Below are 25127 nucleotides of genomic sequence, written 5' to 3'. Positions count from 1 at the left end.
TAGTTTTGCCTTTTCCAGAATGTCCTATAGTTCAGATTGACATCTTTCCTTTAGTAAATGGCATTGAGGGTTCCTCCATGTCTTTTCAGGGCTTGATAGCTCATTTCTTTTTAGGACTGACTAATATTTCATTGTCTGGTGTACCACAGTTTATTTGTCCATCCACATATTAAAGGACATCTTGGTTACTTCCCAGTTTTGGTAATTATAACTAAAGATGCTATAAATATCCATGTGCAGATTTTCATGTGGACATAAGTTTTCACCTTCTCTGGGTAAACACAAAGGAATGAGATTGCTGGATCATATGGCAAGAGTATGTTTAGTGTAAGAAACTGCCAAAGTGGCTGTCCCATTTTGCGTTCCCGCCAGCAGTGAATGAGGGTTCCTGATGCTCCACATCCTCACCAGCTTTTGCTGTTGTCAGAATTTTGGATTTTCGTCATTCTATTAGGTATGCAGTGGTATCTCGCTGCTGTTTCATTTGCATTTCCCTGATGACATATGATGTGGAGCATCTTTACATATGCTTATTTGTTATCTGTATTTCTTTAGTGATGTCTTTGAGTTCAGGTCATTTGCCCATTTTTAAATTGGGTTGTTTGTTTTCTTATTGTTGAGTTTTAAGAGTTCTTATATTGTGGATATCTTTCCTTTATCAGGTACTTCTTTTACAAATATTTTCTCCCACTCTGTGGCTTGTCTTCTCATTCTCTTTGGAGAGCTCAAGTTTTTAATTTTCATGAAATCTAATTTATCAGTTCTTTCTTTCATTGATCATGTGTTTGGTGTTTATCTACAAAGTCATCACCAAACCCACAGCCATTTAGGATTTCTCCTATGTTATCTTCTAAGAGTTTTATAGTTTTGTTTTTTACATTTAAGTCTATGATCCATTTTGAGTATTTTTGTGAAGGGTGTGAGGTCTGTGTCTAGATTCTTTTTTTTTTTTTTTTTTTGGCATGTGGATGTCCAATAGTTCCAGCACCATTTGTTAAAGATTATCCTTTCTTTTTTTGAATTGCCTTTGCTCACTTGTCAAAGATTAATTGATTATATTTATCTGGATCTATTTCTGCCCAGTGCATTTTTAATTTAACCTGAAGAGTTTAATCCACTGTATTTTGCACAAATTTCCACAAATATATGCATGCACAAAAATACCTTAGAGAGAATATTTGGATAGTATTTTTGCAGCATCCTTACTAAGGGGAAGTATTACAAGTATATGTTCTTGCAGTTGACATGGCCTAGTGTACTTGGAGTTTGTTTAAGTCATTAATTAATTCATAGTTCAAAGGTGACTTTAAAAAGAGATGGTTGGAATATTTAACATTTCCAAATTCCTTTTCAGTTTTTAGCCTAGTAAAAGTTCTATTTGTTGAGTGACTGAAAGGGGGGGTTTGATTTTGTGGATATGAATTTAAAATGAATATTGAGAAGTTTTATATTCCTTTTAAGTAAGTGTTATATTTTATTTATATTGTTATGTTTTTTGACTAGGTAGATTTTCTCTGTAACATTGTGATTTTAATTCAGTTGTTGATTACTATGGCTATATGCATTTGTAAATTCCCAATCAAACATTTAATCTTTTTTAGAAATCAATGAAATTGGAGGAGAAGCTGAGGGCAAACAAGGGTATGAGAGGGAATTTTGAATATGGTAGTTGCCTCAAATCCTTTTTTGAAAGGTAACAGATTTTATATTAAAAGTTAGCTTTTAGGAGTAGCAGATGGTCATTTCCTGGCATTGGTGACAGATATGTTTGCTTCTTGTCCTCAGGTCTGAGCTCTTTCTACTCGGAGCTGATGAAAGGGCTGGGTGCCGGGGGACGCCTCTGGGAGCTCCTTGAGAGAGAGCCTGAGCTGCCTTTTAATGGTGGGTCTCCCATGCATTTGTTCTTTGCTAGGATTAAACAAATGTGGCTTTGGACAGTTAGACCAACTCCCTGCTCTACCTGCAAAGGACAAGCATGGCAAGGATGTCATCCCTGCCACACAGCAGAGAAGGGTGATCAGAGGGGCAGGCAGTGAGAGAGGAAGGATGGTGCCAGGCCCTGCTGCTGGGCAGAGGATGGCCCTGGAAGCGAGGGGGCTGACCATGCAGTGTGCCTTCCTGCAGGTGATTCGTTACCACCACAGCAGGAAGGAAGTGAGTACCACCCAGGGGTGCACATAGGAAGGGCCCTGGCCAGTCCACCAGATTTGTCTTCTGTAGTGATTCTGATGTTTGGGCGGCAGGGAGGGTGGAGGAAAGGAAGACAGATCACACATATAAAAGCCTCTGAATTTCTTGGCTTTGGATAGTGGGCTAGGGGATGCTGGTGTTAATTGGCTAGAGCCATCTCCTTTATTAGCTCCTTTCCTGGAAGCTAGGTCTGGGGGAGCTGTGTGGCCCGGAGCAGTAACCACTCCTCACTCACTGACTCCCAGGACATTGTGGCTTAGCCCCAGATCATGAGTGAAAGCCCAGCATTCTCCAGTGTGAGGGGCTGGAGGAAATAAACACAGCTAAAAGAGATTGAGCAGCTTCTCCCAAGTCATTAGCAAGGTAATACCAGGCTCTGAAGCTGTTGCACAAGGCCCACCCATTTACCGTCATTCTCTCAAAATATTTATTTAGAGTAGATAAGATAAACCCTGGCCCTGGGGAACTACAGAGGCAGTGGCACAGAGGAAAGGCAATGGGCTTGAAAGCAGACTGCTCCACAGGTGAAAACGAGCTCCACTACCTGTTGTCTCTGAGAGTCAGTGTCTGGTCCTCTCTGCCTCTCAGGGCTGCGAGAATCAGACAAGCGCATATGTAGAGTGCCTTGGACAGAGTGGGTGCAGGGCAGGCTCAAGGTAAGTGTTAGGCAGAGGCCTGATCCTGCCGTGCCCGGTAAGAGCTCCTCCTGCAGGTGAGCACAGGAGCTGTGGGCGGGGGCCGTCTGTAGGCAGACAAGTGGGAGAACGGAGTTCCGACTGTCAGCTTGATCTTTGCGTTACGTAACTAGTGTTCTATCTTGTTTCAGAAGGGGTCATTTTAAACAAGGAGAGCTTCCAGGGCACTTTGGAGTTTAGGAATGTGCATTTCGCCTATCCAGCTCGCCCAGAGGTGCCCATATTCCAGGATTTCAGCCTTTCTATCCCATCAGCATCAGTCACAGCGCTGGTTGGCCCAAGTGGTTCTGGCAAATCAACAGTGGTGTCGCTCCTGCTGAGGTTGTATGACCCCGTGTCTGGTGAGTGCTTCATCACATGGTAGGGTGAGAGGACTCTCCACAGCCCCTCTGCTCTCATGTTCTGGGAGAGGACCAAATTATGCAAAGACCTTGTATGTGAGAATTCTGAAATGCCAGAGGGCTTGTTCCCAGGAAAGAAATCCCTTATACAAAGGTGCCACTTTCAAGAGTATACAGAAGTCCTGTCAGGCCGTTTGTGTATTTCGTGTCTGACCTCCTCACCTCTTTGTACTTGGAGCTGATGAAAGGGCTGGGTGCCAGGGGACGCCTCTGGGAGCGAGTGACATCCTGAATTCTACCTCCTCATCTCCTGTGCTGGTGTGCCCTTCTGATGCCCCCTCTCCTGGGGCGGGCAAAGCTGCTCCACATCTCCAAAAGGGTGCCCACGTGTGGCCGAGCAGCACCACCCGCCAGCAGCACCGTGGAGTACATGCTACTCTGTGCCGGCCACTCAGCTTGTAAAGCTCTCTGGAAGCCTTCAGGCTGCGTGCGCCCATGAACTGCCCTGTGGCTAGCGTGCAGAAGGGTGATTTGGCAGCCAGGGACTCCCTTCTATGTGATTGCTTTATTGAAGCTATTTTGAGGTAGTAGGGATTTTCTTAATGGGTTTTTCTTGTTCTAGTTTTTATTTTTAACTGGATTATAGCATCTTTTAGAGCAAAGAATATGTTATTTTACTTCTTTATATCCCTTGTTAATTAAGATGTAAGTGACATATAACATATCAGTTTCAAGTGTGCACCATGATTCAGTGTGTGTATATATTGTGAAATGTCTAGTTAACATCCATCACCGCACATAAAGTTTATATCCTTCTTTATATCAGAGCCTGGAGTAGATAGTCCATATTAATGGATTTAATTTTGGACTGAGAAAACAATGGTGTTTCTCGGCAAGAAAACAGCTCTAGGTAAAAATCACATCATTAATTTAAAATCAGTATGTCTTGTGATCTTTGTATCTGTGCTTTTTGGTTAAAACCATGAGAGAGCTGGTTATATGCCAGATGATTATCTGACTTGCAGATCCTGATCCATGGAATCACCACCGTGTTAAAGTGGGTGTTAACTATACTGTTTGCCTCTGGAATCCCTGTTTTGATTCACTCTACTTGCTATAAAATTCTGAATTTAGAAAAATCCTAGCAAGTCAAAATATGAAGCCTCTAGTTTCTTTATCATGGTGAATAAATATCAAGGAGAAAAGAAACTACATGTAAATTCCAGCCTTCGCAGACTGTAGAACACTTGTACTTTTTAAGTCAAAGACCTCAAGTTTTTGCCAGTGTATGAAAGTTTACAGCTGGCTTGTATAATTCCACGCCCCTGACGGAGAAAGCATGGTGTTTCTTAGTCAACGTCATCGTCATCCCCAAGCATTACTGAGTTCCCTGCGTGTTGTGGAATTAATTCTGTTAGCTAGGGTCACAGAATTACACCTGATTATTTAAAAGCTCTGCTATGGTATCAGATTCGTGGCTGTGGATGATGAGTCTCCTCCAGCTGCATTTATGCAGGAAGGGATATTTTAAGGAGTAATAAAAGAGCTAAAAAAATCACTGGCAGGATTGAATTTCCAGGACACTCCTCAAAACTTCGCCGCAGAACCAGGCCTTCACAGTAGTTGCTGACATGGTCAGCAAGCTCCAGAGTTAGGCGGCCACTGTCACAGGTGCCAGCTTTAGAACTCCGCCAGGACTGCCAGTGTTGGTGCCAGCACGTGGGCACCTCACCGCGTGCCCCTTCCACGTGACTAGGCTTCTGAATCAGCGTGGCACAGGTGAATCTTCTCCGGGAGCCGAGTCCCTCTGGAAGGGAAGCCACCGCAGCAAAGCGAGCTGGGTGGATGAACTAGTGGGTGGGCTAGGCAGACTGGACCACTCCTCACCTCTTTCTACTTGGAGCTAACCACTGCAGGGGGACAGTAGACAGGGAAAGGCCGTGAAATACGTTGACTTTAGATGCTGTTTGGAGATTTTGAACATACTTTGAATCTTTAAAAGAACTGAATGTGGAATTTGTCCACCAGATCCTTTCTGAGTTTACATTAGTCATTGGCCCCATGACACTCCATGACTTTCCTCTCCTTTCTACAAGGAACTATCAGTCTCGATGGCCGTGATATCCGTCAGCTAAATCCAGTCTGGCTAAGATCCAAGATTGGGACAGTGAGTCAGGTAAGAAGAGAGGTTTCTATTTATATTACACTGTCTTTTATATTCGCTTTTATTATGTATCTTTTCCGTAGACTTGAACCCCTCAAAAGAGGAGGAATGGAAGTTCTCCAGATGTGCTAAACTAATCTCCCATCGCATGTTTTTTAGGTTTGTAAATAGTGCTGTATCCTCAAGACCTTAAACACTTGAACCAGTTGAAACTGACTTTTGATCCAAGGCTGGGGACTAGTATAACTTTGTAATGCAGGTAGTCCAGAGGATGGGGAGGAAATGATAGAACTTTTTAGCTTTTACTGACTCTTCCACAATTCCCATTCTCATCACCAGCACAGTCTACTGTTTTATATAATGGGTTTCAGGAATAAGCAAGCAAAGATTATGGCAAGAGCCAGGGTCTCCTTGCAAAGAGGTCGCAGATTTCAAGGCAGAATGTTAGTGTAATATGGTCACTTTAATGAGATCATTTGGTGCAGGAAAATTTTGACACAGCTGTTTATATTTTACTACCAGGCTATGTGCACAGCAGACAAACCTGAGGTTTCCCTCATTTCTGAGCCTCCCCCTCTAATGAACTTCTCCTCAGACCTTACCCTCACCCCACTCCACTAGGTGAGGAGCAGGAGGGGCAGTGATGGGGGCGGCTTGGTAGTATATGGATAGCAGCAGCGCATATTGTTTAGGGATGGAGAAAAGAAGCTGGAGGTTTATTTGCTTTTTTAGGACTATTCCACAAGGTTCTGTTAAAATGTCATGTTCCCACCTGGTTTGTGTCTATTTCAAAAAGTAATGAATAGAGATGGATTCCCCCTCTATCCTTAGTGGGAAGCCTACAGCTGGAAAATATAGATGGCCCCGGCGCCTTCCATACCTGCCAATTCCTAAGGGAGGGAGCTTGCATTTATGAAGTATCAACTATGTGCCAGGCACCTGCCATGGGATCTCATTTCCTATGGTATCATGATGAAATCAATCCTGTTCATGGAAAAGCGTGAATTTTTTAAAAGTCAGCTGGGCGAATTTATGGAGAATGAGGAAATAGAATCAAAATAGTATAAAGTTGGGTACCTGGGTGGCTCAGTTGGTTAAGCATCTGACTCTTGGTTTCAGCTCCAGTCTTGGGATTGAGCCCTGCGTTGGGCTCCGTGCTCAGTGTGGAGTCTACTTGTCCCTCTCCCTCCCCTCTCTGCTCCTCCCTTACTCACTCATGCGCATGTGCAAGTGCTCTCTCTCTCTTTCTCTCCAATAAATAAATAAATAAAAATCTTAAAAAAATAGTATAAAGTTGACCCTTGAACAACATGGGTTTGAACTGCATGGGACCACTTATATGTGGTTTTTTATACCACAGTACCGTAAATGTATTTTCTCTTATGATTTCTTAATAATGTTTTCTTTTCTCTAGCTTACTTTATTGTAAGAACACTGTATAGAATATATATAACACACAAGGTACGCGTTAATCAACGTTCATGTTATCAGTAAAGCTTCCAGTCAACATAGGCTATTAGTGGTTAAGTTTTGGGGGAGTTCAAAAGTTATACTCAGATTTTCAACGGCATGGAGTCAGCACCCCTAACCCTCATGTTATTCAGTGGCTGACTGTGTATTCTTTGAGAGCAATTTAATAGTTTCTTAGATGTAAGTACTGTAGTAAGCTTCACTATATTTCCTAGATATGCTTGAAGTCTATTTTGAAATTTGCAAGAAATAATGTTTTGTTTCCAATTTGCAGGAACCAATTTTGTTTTCTTGCTCCATTGCTGAGAACATTGCTTATGGTGCAGACGACCCTTCCTCGGTGACTGCCGAGCAGATAGAGAGAGTGGCTGATGTAGCCAACGCAGATGCTTTCATCCGAAACTTCCCCCAAGGATTCAACACTGTGGTCGGAGAAAAGGGCATTCTCCTTTCAGGTACCTTTTTGTTACTGCTTGGCAGCAAAAACTCTTGCTCCAAAGAACTCTGCAGCATTTCATACAGCAGTATTAATTTCTAATTAGGCTTTTGTCCTTAGAGTTTATGAGATTGGACTTTCCCCTTTCTGAAATCTCTTTTGTATGTAGATAGCTCCCCCGTTCCCTTCACTTTCTACCTCAAAGGTGTTCCCAAATTCCCGCGGAGTGTCCCACCGAGTAAGAACTCAGCCACAGCAGCTTTTTTCTCATCTGAGAAAAGAATGTGTTTTGCAACTTGAGATCCTTGAAAATTGCAGAAAATAAGACAGATACAGGGTGGCGGGATGATTTGTCCAGGGAGGCAGGGGCTGTGAACATAGAGCAGAACTGAAATTGAAGAGTTCTCTGTTCCCCACTTTGTACTTCTTCACATGTTAGACCAGCAGTCCACAGACTCTCCTATAAAGGGCCAGAGAGTAAATATTTTAGATTTTATGAGCCAAGTGGTTTCTGTCACATATCCTTTGTTGATTTTTTTTTTTTTTTTAAACAACCCTTTAGGAATGTGAAAACCACTCTTAGCTTGAGGGCCGTGCACAAACAGGAGCTGGTCCTGATCTGGCCCCATGGCACAGTGTACCATGCCCTGTGCTGGACATGGGCAGGACTTGCGGCTGAGGCTGTCGCTGTTCCCTGGGATGTTAGAGCACCTTAGAGCGCATCGCATTCTGGGTACCGTATTTTCAGGAGGGAAAGAAAAGACTTGTATTCTATTGCCTTAGAATACAGAAGTGAGACCAATGAGTAGACTTAAAGGGAAATACATTTTTGGGTAAACACAGATAATTTTTTCGTTACAGTTATTTACACGTGCTGCCTTCCATGGAATGAGTGCTCTGTCCCTGGAGGTGTCTGCCTCCGTGTCAGAGTGAAGGTGGCCGGGTTGGACTGGAGCAGTAGTCCTTTCCAACTCAAAACTTTTTTTTTTTTTTTAAAGATTATATTTATTTGACAGAGAGAGACACATCGAGAGAGGGAACATGAGCAGGGGGAGTGGGAGAGGGAGAAGCCGGCTTCCTGCTGAGCAGGGAGCCCGATGCGGGGCTCGATCCCAGGACCCCGGGATCATGACTCGAGCCGAAGGCAGACGCTCAGCGACCGAGCCACCCAGGCGCCCCTCCAACTCAAAACTTTTTGTTTCAGGTTAGACCACAGAAAATTTAACACAGACATGTTTTGATTGTGTATGATTTTTTTAAACAATAGGCAGTGGATAAAAAAATGTTTTGGATAGATTTGCAAGACTGCAGCAGTGGAATCACACATGGCTATGTAAAAGTGACCTGCTCTGGCATCTCTGAAACACCTCCTTGGGTAGAAAACCAGTTTCAGCTGCTCATGGTGACATTATTGAGCGTCAGGGGGTGGAGCCGGGAGCTACCTCACTCCATCCAACAAGCGTGTCACCTTCTCTCTTGGAACAGATTCTACAAGTCCTTCCCTCTACCAGGATTCTCAAGCTCCCATTTCAGAGTGAAATAACCAAAGGTTTCAGCCCATGCTAACTTTCTGGGGGGAAGAAAGGACATCTAGTGACAGATTCCCAGTGCACTAATTGGCACTGAGGATTTCTCAGAGCTGACCCAAAGCCCTCAGCTGGCTGCTGAGCCAGCCCACCTCAGAGCACTCCGACACCCTCACCAACTTCAGAGGTTCCAAAAAAAAGGGATTTCCCTGGTTCCCTTGTTGTGAGCACGGGGCTGCCTATTTGAGGACAGCTTTTAGGAGCACCACACATTTCAGTTGTAATTTGATTTCAGTTCATCATTTGATGAGCTTCTTTTAGATGAAATAATGTAATGTCCAGTAAGTACTATTAATAAGTATTTCATCCAATAAAACCAACCAAAAAGGACTGTTTTCATCACCAAAAATGTAGGTAGTGAGTTTTCCAAAATGAAGTAAGTCGGGAGAAGTCCTGAGTAGTGTTCTCTGAGACTACCAGTTGTAACTTGGGAGTCCCGTCTCCTGGAGTAAAGGAGAGAAGGTGGTGTGAGGCAAAGAGGAGGAAAGGGATTATCATAGATGTTTTTCTGCCTCCCTCTGTCTGTCCCATCTGCATTTACCCACTCCTACCCACCCACACCCCCAGTTTCTTCCCTTGCTTTTAGTAGAATTTGAGTTCTAAGAGGACAGATTACTGAGATTACTCAGACCTTGGTTCTGCCACTTACCAACTATGAGACCTGGGAGTGGTTTTTTTGTGCCTTGGTTTTTCATCTGTGAAAAGGGAATAATTACAGGATCTACTTCATAGGATTTTTTTTAAGATTGAATGAGATAACACCATAATACTTTTAGACAATGCCTGGTACATAGGAACTCCTCAATAAATGTTAGCTATGATCATTGTTATTAATTTTGAGGTTGATGAGGAGATAATATATTTAAAAAATAGGCCTTTGTTCTACTGTCTATCTCAGATGTGACTAACCAGAAGAAGCTATCTTCAAATTGCCACTTAGCTTATGAGAAGAACCTGTTACCAAGAATTTTTGTTAAGGCTTTCAAGTTTTAAAAAAAATATATTGTCATTGTCAGGTGGGCAGAAACAACGGATTGCAATTGCCCGTGCTCTGCTTAAGGTAAGCTTGAAGCCATTTGGCCAGAATTTTTTTATTATCATTTTTAATTAGGGACCTTATAATTTGTAATTTACTCTTCTTCTTCCTTTTGTTTGTTTTTTTTGGATGGGAGGGTAGATATATGCTTGATAGTTCTGGTGAAAGATGAGTTGGGAGTTCCACTGAGTACATGTTGTTCCAATTTAACAAGGATTTCTTTGGTATTAGGAGCCCAGTGCTGTGCTAGGGTTGTTGGAGGGAGAAAACTTTAACACATGGACCTTCTGTGAAGAAGTATATGGTCTAACAAGCGAAACAGTGATTATATAAAAATATCAAAACAATACAAGTATGATTCTTTGTATAAACTATAGTCAACTGCTAAACTTAGTAGTATAGACTGGAAATACTTACCCAAGACTCCTAAGAGGAGAGGGAAAGCCATTTTAGCTGAAGGCCCCAGACATTGTAGTTTGTAGGAAATGATAGCCTTCCCCTTTGTTATATAACTACTCTCCTCAGATTTATAGATGATGTTTTTAAAAAACAGCTTTATTGAAGCATACCATAAAACTCACCAGTTTGAAATGTACTCTTCAGTGACTTTTAGTAAATATACAGTTGTTCAGCCATCACACAGTCCAATTTTAGAACATTTCTGTCACCCCAGATAGATCCCTCGTACCCACTTACAGTCTTTCCCCACTCCCGGCCCTAGTCCCAGGCTGCCACCAATGTACTTTCTGTCTGTCCTGATTTGCCTTTCTGGACATTTCGGATAAATGGAATCAGACAAGATGTGACCTTTGCATCTCGCCTCTTTTACTAGTATAAGGTTTGTTTGTTTTTTCAAGGGGAGAGGGGCAGGGGGAATTGGGAGAGAGAGAATCTTAAGTAGGCTCCACTCCCAATGTGGAGCCTGACGCGGGGCTCGATCTCACGACCTTGAGATCATGACCTGAGCCGAAATCAAGAGTTGGAGGCTTAACCAACTGAGCCACCCAGGCGCCCCACGAGTATCACGTTTTGGAGGTCTGTCCGCATCTCCGCCTATATCAGTCCTCCTTTACTCCTTTCTCTTGCTGAGCAGTATTCCTCTGTGCGGGCACAACATGGCTCGAGTACCCACTCGCCAGTGCTGAACATTGGGGCTGTTTCCAGGCTAGGGCTATTGTGACTAGTGCTGCTGTGAGCAAGCAGTGTACAAGTTTCTGTGTGAACATACGTTTTCATTACTTGTCAGCAACTTCCTAGGCACAGCTAGAATTTAATGTGTTAGAGACATCAGCTGACTCTTACCTTGTCTCAGTTTTATGTGATGCTCCTAACTAAACTACAAGCAGGACCTTGAGAGTCTAGACTCTGTCCTACTCACTTTAGATCCTGCCTCACACTGCTGGTTGACTGGCCAACAGGGTAAAACTGCACTGTAAACAAGGTCCAGTCCAGCGATGCCCGCGACAGTGGCTCAGAGAGTCACCTCTAACTCTTCCATTTATGTGCTTACCTCACACAGTTAGGAGTCTGTGCTTTTCTTTTTTGTAGCAGCTTTATTGTGATATAATTTACATCCTATACAGTTCACCCATTTAAAGTGTGCAGCTCAGTGCGTTTCAGTGTAGTCCGAGTTGTGCATCCATCACCAGAATCAATTTTAGAACATTTTTGTCACCCCAGGCAGAGACGCTAGATTCTTTACCAGTCACACATGGCCTCCTCTCTTATTTCTCTATCGACCTCAGCCCCAGGTAAACACTTACCTACTCTCTGTCTCTGTGGATGTGCCTGTTCTGGACATTTCATATAGATGGAGTCCTGCAATATGGGGCATTTTGTGTCTGACTTCTGTCATGTAGCAGAATGTTTTCAGGGTTCATCCATGTTGTATCGTGTATGAGTACTTCATTTCTTTTTATTACTGAGAGTTTGTGTTTTGATAATAAAATTGTGTTCCTTTTCAAAAGAAAAGAACATTAAAAACATATTAAAAACAATTAAAAATGTTTTTCTTTTTTCAGAATCCCAAAATTCTTCTCCTAGACGAAGCAACCAGGTGAGCATATCTTAATACTCTGTGTGATTGTACAAGCCAAATTCTTCCTTTACCAAAAACTTACTATTCTGTACTTCAAAGTGGTACAACTGAAAATGCAGTTTTTCCCGCTCCCACTTTAAAGTGAACAGGTCTGAATTAATAATGACAGCTGGGAGGCAGTGGATGGGCCGGGTCAGAAGTGGAGGGTTCTTGGGCACCTGGGTGGCTCAGTTGATTAAGCGACTGCCTTTGGCTCAGGTCATGATCCTGGAGTCCTAGGATTGAGTCCCGCATCGGACTCCCCGCTCGGCAGGGAGTCTGCTTCTCCCTCTGACCCTCCCCCTTCTCATGCTCTTTCTGTCTCATTCTTTCTCTCTCAAATAAATAAATAAAATCTTAAAAGAAAAAAAGAAGAAGTGGAGGGTTTTAGTCTCAGTTCAGTCCCGTTTGTGATGAGCCCCGGGTCACACTCAGCAGCAGCTCCACAGAGTGCTTTCTACTTCTGTGACAGCAGGTCTATGGAAATCAAGGGTCCCAAGTTTCCTTTTTGTAGTATTTTTATAATATAAAAAAATAAGATAGTAGAAGTGTATATATAGTAGAAGTGGTGATCTTGGTCGCGGTGAAGATGTCTAGACTCTCAAGGTCCTGCTTGTAGGGTAACTGCGTGTGTGACAGGAAGCACATGAGCCCGTGGCGTGCGCGGGACTGACGTCTTTGCTTTCTCACACGGTTTCCTGTTTGAAGTGCCCTCGATGCTGAAAACGAGCACCTTGTGCAAGAAGCTCTAGACCGACTCATGGAAGGAAGAACAGTGTTAATTATTGCCCACCGTCTGTCCACTATTAAGAATGCTAATATGGTGGCTGTTCTTGACCGAGGAAGGATTACAGAATGTGGGAAACATGAAGAACTGCTTTCAAGACCAGATGGGACATACAGGAAATTAATGAACAAGCAAAGGCTTAGTTTGGCGTAAAGGAGCAATTACTCCTAAAAGTGAACATGAGAGACTTTAGAGCAAAACATCGTTGCAGGAAAAAAACTTAGAGATGGTATCTAATCTGTAAATCATACTTCAGGTTATTTAAAATATGCCTATTTTTTCCAAGGTGGGTAAAATATCGTTTTGAGATTTACCTGTTCTCAAGACCTTTTTATTCAAAGTTTTAATAGTTGTAACTTTCTAAATGTCTATAGCACTGAAGTTATTTTCAGGTTTTTTACTTTCTTTTATCCTGGAATACTTTAATTAATATAACATGGCACCTCATTTTTATTTTTTACCCGCTGCAACAGGTTGAAGCTGTTGTCCAATGACAACTTTGAAAAGGGGATTATAAATAAAAAGCTTAATTATTTTAGGTGATTTGCCAACCACTGTGTAATTCTCTTGGTAGTATTCTGCCTACATTGTGTCTCATTTTACTAGAAATGAAAATTGTCGCTTTTTTTATTCTGATAATCTCCTGAAGTGAACCTGACATACAGACATAGAGGAATAGTTAGCATCACATAGCGAGAAGGGAACATTTATATTCCCACCTCCTGTGTCTTCAGGGGTATGAAACTTCAGGTATATGTGTTCCTCTGGGATGAGACCATGTTTGGATGTGTGTGGTTTTCAACATTTTTAGCATGTGAAAGCCTGACGAGTTTTAAAAAGGGAAGAAGCCCATCCTTTGAATGTGGAAACTTCTATTTTCATTATTCACACATTTCTTACTGTGGAAAGTCAGGCATGAACTGCTAGGTACTATCAAGAGGTAAAAATGAATTTTATATTTAAGTCATCCAAAGGCATTTATTTTGAAAGTTATCTTTTAAAAATTTATAATTCCTAGCCAGATTTTAGGTTTTATCCGTTAAGTACTTTTGAAATTTCATTCAATGAAGCAAAAACCTAAATAACTGTAATTTTCAACCTTAAAACATTTGAAGAAAGCTTAGTTCTTCCTATTCCACAGAATATCAAGAAACTTTCAGAACTTGTTATTCTTCTGACAAGAGGACAATAGCTCTTTTTTTTTATGGTTATAGTTTTATTCACCCAAATGCCTCCAAATTCTGAAAGCAATGCTGATAACCATTAGATTTGCCATATTTCAAATCAGTGCTGTTAATTTGCTGTTGCCTCAAGAAAAAGTGCTTCTTTTACATTGATGATGCCAGAACCTAAGAAATAACTGTGTCGATGTAACTAAAATGGAAGTTTGCCCGTGTTCTAAGTATTGATGAGTTCACTGATTATGCTGGAAGGAGAAACCACTACTTCATGATAAGCGTGTGGTATTATAATTCATTCTACATAAGGGAATTTATTATTGAATAAAATGAACTCAGTGAATGAATGAACTCCATGTTCTTTGTATTAGGAAACAATACATCTGTGACAGTCATTTTAACAAGCTTTACTTGTATTCTTTATACAATTTGCTATTATGATGTGGTTCTCAGAAAGCAGACAAAACACAATTACAAGGTTGGATCTGAGGGAAATCTCTTTGTGCCATAGAAGTATTTACAAAATTGAATTTGATCATTATATATTTTTTTCTAATACAAAATGTTCAATTGTGTCTTTAGGGAACATTTTATATCCTGGATTAAAATTTATAGAGAACTTTATGTGTGTCTGTCACTTCTTATAAAACTTCATTACATTCAGTTTCTTACTGGAATTTGGCTGTGGAGATTCAGGAATAAAGAAAAAAAAACTAACATTATAAATAAATAAAAGTAAGTAGTAATTACAAGTTCCTTTCATTTCCTCCCTATCTGATTGTTAATGTCCTCATTTTTGTTTTTATTTTTAAAAATTTTTTTGCTATTTACAAACTGTTAGAAGGTGGGGGAGGGACAGTAAAATATCCCCCAAACTGAGAAGGTACTTAGAGACTGGAGAATGAAGCAGGTGACTCCATCCAATTTACACAGAGTTTTATTCAGGGTAACTTGCTGATGGGGGGTCAGGTGGACGACGATCCAGGCAGCTGCACAGCTATTCTCCATAAAGTCCAGACCTTGGTCTACAGAGTTTATAGAGCAAGGAGATGTGTGGGTAGGGAGGGCACTGTAGTGAGATCAAAGGGCTTGCATGTACCTAACTGACAACTAACCTTTAATTAGATATTGTGGCACCATCCATGTGTCGGGAAGGATAAAGACTCTTATCTCTAACATTCATGGGAGGCCAAAGCAAGCCTCCACACATCCCAGCCTTGGTGGGCATTTCTGAAGTATGTATATTAATCTTCAAGGGGCCTGGAACACAAGAGAGGTCATTGAGCAAACGTGAACAAGATGGAGGGCTAAAGATGGAGTCAGTATTATCAATACTCCTACATAAACATTCTAGTTGCTTCAGTGCAATAAATAAATATCCCCTGCTCCCACTTTGGACAAGGAATTGTGCTGTCGAGCTGATGACATAATGATTATCTGCCCTCAAGGAGCTTCTAGCTTATTTAGAAAGATAAGGCAGATAAAAATCAATTACAAGAAAATAGCTAAATAGTACAGAGGTGGTGTTGCTAACACTGTCACTGTGGATGGTACCACTTTGTTTCCAGAGTGTTTATACATGTTACCATGTTTGATACTTTGACAATCCTATAATATATTTATTTTTTATTTATTTGACGGGGGGAGGCGCACAAGCAGGGGGAGCAGCAGGCAGAGGGAGAGGGAGAAGCAGGGAGCCCAATGCAGGGCTCGATCCCAGGACCCCGGGACCACAACCTGAGCCGAAGGCAGACGCTTAACCGACTGAGCCACCCAGGCACCCCAGGCAATCCTATAATTTAAAGAAATACCTATCACCCTCTTTTCACAGAAGAGGAAATAAGAATAGGCAAGTTGCAGGGGCGCCTGCTTCTCCCTCTCCCACTCCCCTTGCTTGTGTTCCCTCTCTCACTGTCTCTCTCTGTCAAATAATAAATAAGTAAAAATCTTAATAAAAAAAAGAATAGGCAAGTTGTAAATTAATTCAGCATTGATGCTTTATACAAGGAGATATTCACGAAATGGGAGCCAGATCATGGGGGACCTTCAATATCATGCTGAAAATCTTAGCTTTCATCCTACATGCATGGAGAGCCATTGAAGGATATGTATGTTCATATAAGCAATTTAGAAAATAAGCAAAAAAGAAAAATTTAATCACCAGAAATTCTACCTGTGAAGATAAAATTTCATGTTAATGAGCTCAGTGTTTTGTTGCCCACCCTCCCAGGCTCATCTCTATGTGCAAGGCCTTCTCTGACCCTGGACCTGACTGGTTCTCAGGAAATAATCATAAGCTAAATAAACCATTATAGGCTAAACCCTTGTCAGTACATTTTTATAAGCTAAGGCTCTATTTTGGGAAATTAATTTTATTTCATAAAAAATGCCAAAGCTGTTAGAAAATAAATGAAAATAAATGTAAATGTTACAAAACATTAAGTATATTAATGAAAGAAGTATGTGAGAACTACATTGTAAATGTTCCTCTGGGGATGTTTTACATGATTTTTACGTCTGAGGCATCATGGCAATCTCTATTCATTCAACTCATTCAAAAAACATTGAGCATCCTCTTTTATTTTGTTAGGTCCTATGCCAACAAAGGACCTGTGCCTCCCTCATGAAACTAGCCCATGGGTCAGCAAACTGTGACCAGTTGCCTGATTTGTATGACCTGTAAGCTAAGGATGGTTTTTACAGTTTTGTTTGTTAGTTTTTAAAGATTTTCTTCATTTAGTGAGAGAGAGAAAGAGTGCACAAGCTGGGGGAACGGTAGAGGGAAAGGGAGAGAATCCCAAGCAGACTACACTGAGTGTGGAGCCTGACTTGGGGTTTGATCCCACGACCTTGAGATCCTGACCGGAGCCAAAACCATGAGTCGAATGCCTAACTGACTGAGCCACCCAGGTGCCTCAGTTTTTACAGTTTTAAATGATTTTTAAAAACCAAAAGAAAAATATTTCATAACACATCAAAGTTACATGAAATTCAAATTCCAGTGTCCATACATAGAGTTTTATTGGAACATAGCCACACTCATTCATGAGCAGTTGCAACAGACTGCAGCCTGCAAGCTAGAGATATTCTCTGCCCCTTGACAGTTTGCTGACCACAGAACTAGTGAAAACGATATGCATTCTTCCCTGCTTGGAGGACTTTTAAACTACAATGAAATTTAGAGTTATCTCAAAAAGTTCCATTGCCGTTAGAGGCAATTAAATGAATGCCTTGAAAATGATTGGGCATGGATAATTTCCATGATGAGTTCTTTATTGTTTCCCTGCCTTTCCATTTTAATAATATCACCATTAATATGTTGGTGATAGTGGAATTCTAACAATTCTACCACAGCTGCAGGAAATAATTCTGGCTACTATCCCATTGTCGATTGCAGTGATTAGTACCACAGAAATCAAAGTTTAGTCTTAACTGAAAGGCAGTACTTTAGGAAGGGTATATAGAAGGGAGGCACATGTTCAAGTTGAGCTTCTCACATGTGTACATGTGTCTATGAGACATTTTTTTATTTCAATAAAAAATGGGCTCATAGTGGACATACTGTTTTGTGACCAACCTGCTTTTTAAAATTTTACAACAATATTTTCCTATATCCTTAAATATTCATTACACACAGCTACATGTATTCTTTTTAACCATATACAGTTTTATAATGTGAATATACTATAAATCTATCATTGGACATCTTTCTATATTCTTTGCTATTATAAACAATACTATTTATTATGATTTTTTCAGATAAATTCTAAAAGTGAATTGCCACCTTTAAAGAGCATATACAAGTTATAAGGCTTTTTGATAGATTATCCTCTTAAAAGACTGTACTAATTTATAAAAATCTCGCCAGAAGTGTATACATCAGCACCTATTTCTCCACAGCCTTTCAACATGAACTATTTTCATTTTTTATAACTTTCCAGCTAATCCAACAGGCAAACAATACTGATAGGTGGTTTGATTTGCATTTCTTTAACTATTAGTGATGTTGAAGATCTTTTCATGTGTTTTTGGTCATTTCTAGTCTTTGACTTAATGCTAGTTCATGCCCTTCATGCATTTCCATTTTTTTCTATTGGGGTAGCTTGCTTTCTCTTACTGATTTTCCTTAAATAGTACTATTTTATTGGAAATACTGTTTTTCTTCAGTTTGTTTGCCTTCATTCTATGTTTTTTGACATCCACAAATACAGTCACATCTATATTATCTAATTCTCACAAGTGAGTACTATTAGTAATTTAATAGAGGCTCAAAAAGATGACACAGATAGTAAATAGCAGAGGTGAGATTTGAACCAAGTCCCATTTAATTCCAGAGTCTATACACTCAATTACTACGCCAGTAGTTATCAAAATGTCCCCGGACGGCAGCATCACCAACACCTAGAAACTTGTTAGAAATGCAAATTCTCAGACACTGTGGATGGGCAGCAACGCAGTTTAACAAGCCCTCCTGGTGATGATACATGTTCGAGTGTGAGAGCCACTTCTTCTAGATGTCCCGTATAAGGGACTATATTATTTAAAATGAGGTCAAAGGATAAACAAGGAAATGATTTTTTTTTTTTTTTTTTTTTTAAGGAAATGGCAGCCACTAGGAAAATGTAGAACCCTGGGTAGTGATAAAGAAGTACTTGGGCTGCCCCCGAGGCATAGGTCCTGATACTATTCCACGCGCTGCGGTCTCCGGTCTCCACTGCAGGAGGCTGACATCCAGGGACTGCATTCAGGAGCTACAGTGTATACCAGGATGTTGCAGTGGCGGTTAAGTGTGAAGAATGACTCCAGGATAGAGCTCTTCTTTTTGACTGGGGTAATTGGCCAGTTTTACCAAGTGGGGCAAGAGGTGGTAGGACAGGGGTCCGTCCCAAAGGAAAACAAGAATTCAGTTTTTAACACGTAGATCGTCAGGAGTCTGAAGGACACGCAGGTCGAGGTGTCCACTAGGGAGCTGTTTAGAGCCCAGTTTTTGAGCAAGATCTGGGATAAAGATGTGGACTTGTGGCGTCACTAGCGTTCCCTAGCGTGGATGAGACAGTGTGGAGTGGGGAATGACAAATGTAGAGGAGAACAAATATAACAGAGTGTGAAACCACTGGCAGCTTTTCCGATTTTCTCCCTTCTCAGCGTGGACCAGGGAACCGATACTTCCCAGTTCCCAAGAGGCTCAGGAAAGACCACGCAAAGAGAGGCTCTGCGGGCGCCTGGGTGGCTCAGTTGGTTAAGCGACTGCCTTCGGCTCAGGTCATGATCCTGGAGTCCCGGGATCGAGTCCCGCATCGGGCTCCCTGCTCGGCAGGGAGTCTGCTTCTCCCTCTGACCCTCCTCCCTCTCATGCTCTCTGTCTCTCATTCTCTCTGCCTCAAATAAATAAATAAAATCTAAAAAAAAAAAAAAAAAAGAGAGGCTCTGCGTTCAGGCTGCTAGAGGGCCAGTCGAGAAGGGCGCCTGTCTCTCCAGTTTCACTTTCCTGAGGTTCCGGACACCCGCCAGCCCCCTAAAACTCTCCACTGGCACCCTCTACGACCAAATCCCGCGGCTGGAGGCAGCACTCTGACGTCATTACCGCGCGCCCTCCCCCGCCTCCCTACACACACCGTTCCGACCACACCCCGCGCCTCGGCGCCGCGCTTTTACGTCAGATCGCTCGCCCTCCCCCGCCTCCCCAACAAAGCCCGCCGCTCGGCGCTGTGCTTTTACGCCATCACAGCGCGCTCTCCCGCGTCCGGGTGTTCAAGCTCCGCGCGCGAGCCGCGCTTCAGCCCCACGGGCGGAATCCGCGCGCCCTGTGTCGCTTCTGCGTTCCGTCATGTTCCCGGCCGTCTCCTCTCCGCGGACACCGGGGCCTGGGACCCGAAGGGGCCCGCTGGGCGGAGTCGGGCCGGGCTCCACGCCCCGGGCGACTAGCAGGAAAGGTCTGTCCTTGGCGTCGGCAGTCAGCTCCCCGGTGCTCTTTTCGCCGGTCGGCCGGCGTAGCTCGCTGAGCTCGCGGTAAGTGATTGTCCCCGGTTCAGTCTGGTGACGGATAGGCTTATGTGACTCGGCGGGCCTGATGGCATAGTGTCTCCAGAAGCCTCCGGAACCGGGGGCGGCGGGGAAGAACGCCACAATTTGGGGGAAATAGATCTTCTCCATCTTTGCGGGTAGTTATTTAAGCCTCGTTTTAATTTATCGAGCCTTCACTTTGCACTTTTCATGGAATTAGCTTTGTGTGGAAGTGAACAAAATGGATTTCAGTCAGTGGTTACCTGCCTCCTTCTTAGTACCCCTGTTTTCCGGTGTCAGGTCAGTCATGAGTCTTTTCATCTGTGAAAAGGCGATAGCCTGCTTCACTTAAGGCCAAATCAATATGAAATCCTTCGACGATGGTGACAAGGAGCATCTCCAACCCAGGAAAACCGTATAATGCCTAACATAGTTATTGCCATTAATATCTGCTGATTAATAGTTAAGGGAGTTTTGGCCACACAAGTTAACTTTGTAGCTAAATTAATAGGTATAAGGCTTTCCATAGCAGTGAGTTAAGAGTAGTTTTGTTAGCAAATAAAAGCGTGGCACATCAGTCCACATCACCTGTTAAATCATGCTCCGCACCCACCGTTTCATAATTAATCTAGAGCTTTAGAAGGTAACATGTTTCTGGGTAGTTTCCTCTGAATTCGTCTACCAAAAAAGAACTTTGTTTTGCAAGAAAACTTATATTTTGAAAGTGCTCTTCAAAGTGGTGATCTTGTCAGTGTTTTCTACTCCTTTTGAAAAAAGTCAGAATAAAAGCTGTATTTAATGTGTGGTTTTTAAAATCTTTTCTTACCTTCTAGTGATTATTTAAAGAAAAATCTTTGTTATAACAGTATGTCAACAAACAAAGCTCACTTAATCCTCATAAGAGAATAAATTTTATACTGGTAGCTTTACATTATTTTTTGAATGTTAACAAGGTGAGGAGATACAATTTCAACTGCTGTATCTGCTGTTGAAGAACAGGTAACAGCAGATACTCATGACTCTAATATCTTGGTTGCACAAATCTGGGGGTGCCTGAGTGGCTCAGTCCGTTAAGCGTCTGCCTTTGGCTCAAGTCATGATCCGGGGTTCCTGGGATGGAGTCCCGCATCAGGCTCCCTGCTTCTTCCTCTGCTTCTGCCTCTCTCTCTCTATTTTTTAAGAATAAATAAATGAAATCTTTAAAAAAAAAAAAAAGTCTGGTAGATTTCATAAAATTTGCCTGATGAGGGCAAAATGGGTGAAAGGGAGTGGGAGGTATAGCCTTACAGTTACAGAATGTGTAAGTCATGGGGATGAAAAGTACAGCATAGGGAATATAATCAATGATACTTTAATAGGGTTGCATGGTGACAGACAGTAGCTGTGCTTCAATCACTGTTTTGTACATCTGAAACTAATGTAACATTATGTGTCAACTATACTTCAATTAAAAAAAAAAAAAGTTCCAGGATTGATGAGAGCTTAAAGATAATCTAACCCAGGGCGCCTGGGTGGCTCAGTCGTTAAGCCTCTGCCTTCAGGTCAGGTCATGATCCCAGGGTCCTGGGATCAAGCCCCGCATTGGGCTCCCTGCTCAGCAGGGAGTCTGCTTCTCCCTCTCCCACTCCCCCTGCTTGTGTTCCTGCTCTGTCTCTCTCTCTCTGTCAAATAAATAAAATCTTTAAAAAAAAAAAAAAGATAATCTAACCCAGTGTTTGTAAAGCTTTTTTGACCACAGTGTAGAATAACTCTGGATTATATTCTGTTTTTCGAAAATGTTGATTGAGACCCTCAAAATGACCCACAATTTGGAAAATACTGATCTAGTCCAACCTTCGTATTTCACAGCTAAGGAAGCAGTTATAAATAGTTTAAGTGAATAGAGCATGCGTCTGATTCCTAGAGCATAAGAGTCAGAAGCCATTTTTCTAGATCCTATCAGTTTTTTTTTTATTATTTTTAAAGATTTTATTTATTTATTTGAGAGAGAGAGAATGAGAGAGAGCACATGAGAGGGGGAGGGTCAGAGGGAGAAGCAGACTCCCTGCCGAGCAGGGAGCCTGATGCGGGACTCGATCCAGTGCCTCCAGGATCATGACCTGAGCCGAAGGCAGTCGCTTAACCAACTGAGCCACCCAGGCGCCCAGTTGTTTTTTTTTTTAACAAAAAATATATTATACAGTACACATGAGCCAGAGTTGTTTGTTTTTTGTTTTGTTTTTTTTTTGTTTTTTTACTGTTACACCTCATCATTCTTCTTGTTTATCAGAGATCTTCTCTTTATGTGAAAATACGTACCTTAAAATTAGGATAATGGAAAATTTTTTTTTTAAAGATTTTATTTATTTGACAGAGCACAAGCAAGGGGAGTGGCCAGCAGAGGGAGAGGGAGAAGCAGGCTCCCCGCTGAGCAGAGAGCCTGATGTGGGACTTTATCCCAGGACCTGGGATCATGACCTGAGCCCAAGGCAGACGCTTGACTGACTGAGCCACCCAAGCGCCACAAGATAATGGAAAATTTTAAGTTATGGTTCAAGGAATGTGGTCTCTTTTCTTTAGAGGAACACCTACACGAATATTGCCACACCACTGTGTAACTGAGTCTATGAACTACGATGTGAAAACATTTGGATCTTCTCTTCCTGTTAAAATAATGGAAGCCTTGACATTGGCTGAAGGTGGGTATCATTTTCCATTTGCCTCTATTAGCAATTCAGAATGCAGCCTGGCTCTGGCTCAGATTGAAATTTGTGCTTTCTCTGATACACCTTCACTTAAATGGGGTGGAAACAGGTAATGTATTTGGTTTTCACTGTAATTGAGAAATGTAATGAATTTGAGAAGCAGAATGAGTTTATTTTTAGCACAATCACATTACTTCTTTTATGGTTGTAAACACTGCATATGCAAAACTCGGTCTGATTTCAAAAGTTGATCGGGTGTATGAAGTTTAGCTTTAAAAAAAATCAAAACACTGCCTCACATTATTGGGTGTGATAATACAGTAAGGTCAAGTCTTACTATCTCCATTTCTGGATCCTGTGTAGTATCCCAGAGGTTATGTACACATTAGTGTTATCAGTGTGGTGTATCTTTAAAAGATTCTGTTGGCAGAGAATTAGAGTGGAAGTTTGAAAGATGCAGTCACACAAGTGTTAGAAAGGCAGCGGTAAGGTTGAGGGGTTGGGTGACTTGAAGAGCAAAGTTCAGAGCATCCTTAGTGATGTTCCCAAGGCATTTTTATTTATGATGCAATTATAGATTTTTGTGATTTTCTGGAACAGTGTTTTTCAAACTGCAGGTAGTAACTGAAATCAGTTTAGTGGCTCATGGCCAGCACTTAAAAAAACAATGCAGAATATCAGAGTGCATTTCATATAATAATGCTTGATAACGTGTTTGTTTTATTTAAATTGTATGTGAATGCATCATGATATAAAATGTAGTTCATACTGTGAATGATAATCAAAAAGGGTTAAAGTACTCCATTCTAGAAAGGAATATTTCTCATCAACTTGAACTTGCCTATCTTCCCTATGAGTCCTTGAGAACTCAGGTACAGTGGTTTTCAGACAACTAAACTTCCACTAACCTCTGTCATGCACTGTTTTTGTTTTATATATTTATGTTAAGATTTTTTATTTATTTTTGCGAGAGAGAGAGGGAGAGCGCACGCAAGAGAGAGCATGTGCATGCACAGGGGGAGGGCAGAGTCGGAGATGCAGACTTCCCACTGAGCAGGGTGCCTGATACGGGACTTGATTCCAGGACTCTGGGATCATGACCTGGGCTGAAGGCAGACACTGAAGGTGACTGAGCCACCCAGGCGCTCTGCACTGTTTTTGTTTTAAATATATATATTTTTCAGGGGCGCCTGGGTGGCTCAGTTGGTTAAATATATGTATTTTTCTTTACTTTTCTAAAAATTTCAGCTTAAATTATATTTAAACCTTTTAACATACTCCTGGCTCATGCCACCAGACTTTTTTTTTTTTTTAAAGATATTATTTATTTATTTGACAGAGAGAGATAGCGAGAGTAGGACCACAAGCAGGGGGAGTGGGAGAGCGAGAAGCAGGCTTCCTGCCGAGCAGGGAGCCCGATGTGGGACTCGATCCCAGGACCCTGGGATCATGACCTGAGCCGAAGGCAGACGCTTAACGACTGAGCCACCCAGGCGCCCCCACCAGACTTTTAATAACAAATAGTACACAGCCTCAGAGGAGAGAGTCCCTAGAAATTAGGATCTGAGGGGTGTGTAAACTGAAAGAACTTTTCCCTATATGGAAACCTACCAAGTGCTGTGTGTTAAGTCAGAGACCTCAAGGGCTTACCAGTAGAGTATTTGGAGCTGCTTTATTGCTTTCAGGAAAAGAAAATATTGAGCAGATATGCTCATTCAGCAAAAAGCCCACACTTAGCCTAGGCATGATTTAGTATTTTAGCTTGTACATTATTGATACCTTTTATCTTGCCCTTCTTTAGGCAGGCAGAGCTCAAATTAATTAAATTTCTAGGGCTAACACACTGAGGTTTACTACCAGTGCTTACGACAGCAATATACTAATTTAGTTTTGTCAGTTAATATGGGATGTAACCCACGTGGTGTCTAGGTGGCTCAGTCGGTTAAGCGGCCGACTCTCGGTTTTAGCTCAGGTTGTGGGATTGAGCACTGTGTGGAACTCTGCGCTTAGTGAGGAGTCTGCTTAAGATTCTCTTCCTCTCCTCCCTCTGCCTCTCCCTCGTGCTCTCTCTCTCTCTTTCTAAAATAAATAAATAACTCTTTAAATACCTCTTTAAAAAATATGGAATGTAACCCTTGATGTCTCCATATAGTGAAGTGATTTATCATACTTTTAAAGAAAGTATTCGAAAATCACATTCTTTTGAAGGAACAGTTTTTCCTTGAAATTTTTAATATATTTAATGGGAGAGATTATTATTTCTGTTGCTGTATCAAAATAAAATTACAAATGTTACTAAATATTATAGAAAGTAAGATACCTGCTTATAACCAATATTAAAAGATATTAAACCTAAGTCCAAAATACACTTTTTGCCTTCAGATACATTTCTAAATGTGGTTATCAAAGTTAAATGGATTTCTTGTTTTGGATATTTATGATTCTTGAATTACTCGAGAGCATTTTTGATGAGAATGAAT

At 41.6% G+C, this 25127-nt stretch overlaps 2 protein-coding genes across 3 annotated transcripts in view; both read left to right on the top strand.

Annotated features, from left to right (window-relative positions):
- Positions 1–14584, top strand: part of ABCB10 (ATP binding cassette subfamily B member 10) — a 34394-nt gene extending 19810 nt beyond the window's left edge. Inside the window, exons 7-13 of the mRNA XM_035008419.1 lie at positions 1786–1881; positions 3017–3226; positions 5323–5402; positions 7135–7315; positions 9899–9942; positions 11940–11974; positions 12704–14584. Of these exons, the coding sequence (XP_034864310.1) occupies positions 1786–1881; positions 3017–3226; positions 5323–5402; positions 7135–7315; positions 9899–9942; positions 11940–11974; positions 12704–12935 (878 nt within the window). The 3' untranslated portion in view covers positions 12936–14584. The remainder of the gene's footprint in view (positions 1–1785; positions 1882–3016; positions 3227–5322; positions 5403–7134; positions 7316–9898; positions 9943–11939; positions 11975–12703) is intronic.
- A 5100-nt stretch (positions 14585–19684) lies between these two features.
- The window catches only part of NUP133 (nucleoporin 133), a 64448-nt gene continuing 59005 nt past the window's right edge, over positions 19685–25127 (top strand). The window contains exons 1-2 of one of the 2 annotated variants that reach the window (XM_035008416.1): positions 19685–19969; positions 22523–22641. In XM_035008416.1, the coding sequence (XP_034864307.1) occupies positions 19788–19969; positions 22523–22641 (301 nt within the window). In that variant the 5' untranslated portion in view covers positions 19685–19787. Of the gene's footprint in view, positions 19970–22522; positions 22642–25127 lie in introns of those variants that run through there. The other variant, XM_035008417.1, reaches the window with a different exon arrangement.

This window comes from Mirounga leonina, unplaced genomic scaffold (genome assembly GCF_011800145.1).
Source record: "Mirounga leonina isolate KUSES-001 unplaced genomic scaffold, KU_Mleo_1.0 Mir_152, whole genome shotgun sequence".
NCBI classification, from domain to species: domain Eukaryota; kingdom Metazoa; phylum Chordata; class Mammalia; order Carnivora; family Phocidae; genus Mirounga; species Mirounga leonina.
The sequence above is the reverse complement of the archived record's forward strand: the minus strand, read 5'-3'. Positions and strand labels throughout refer to the sequence as shown.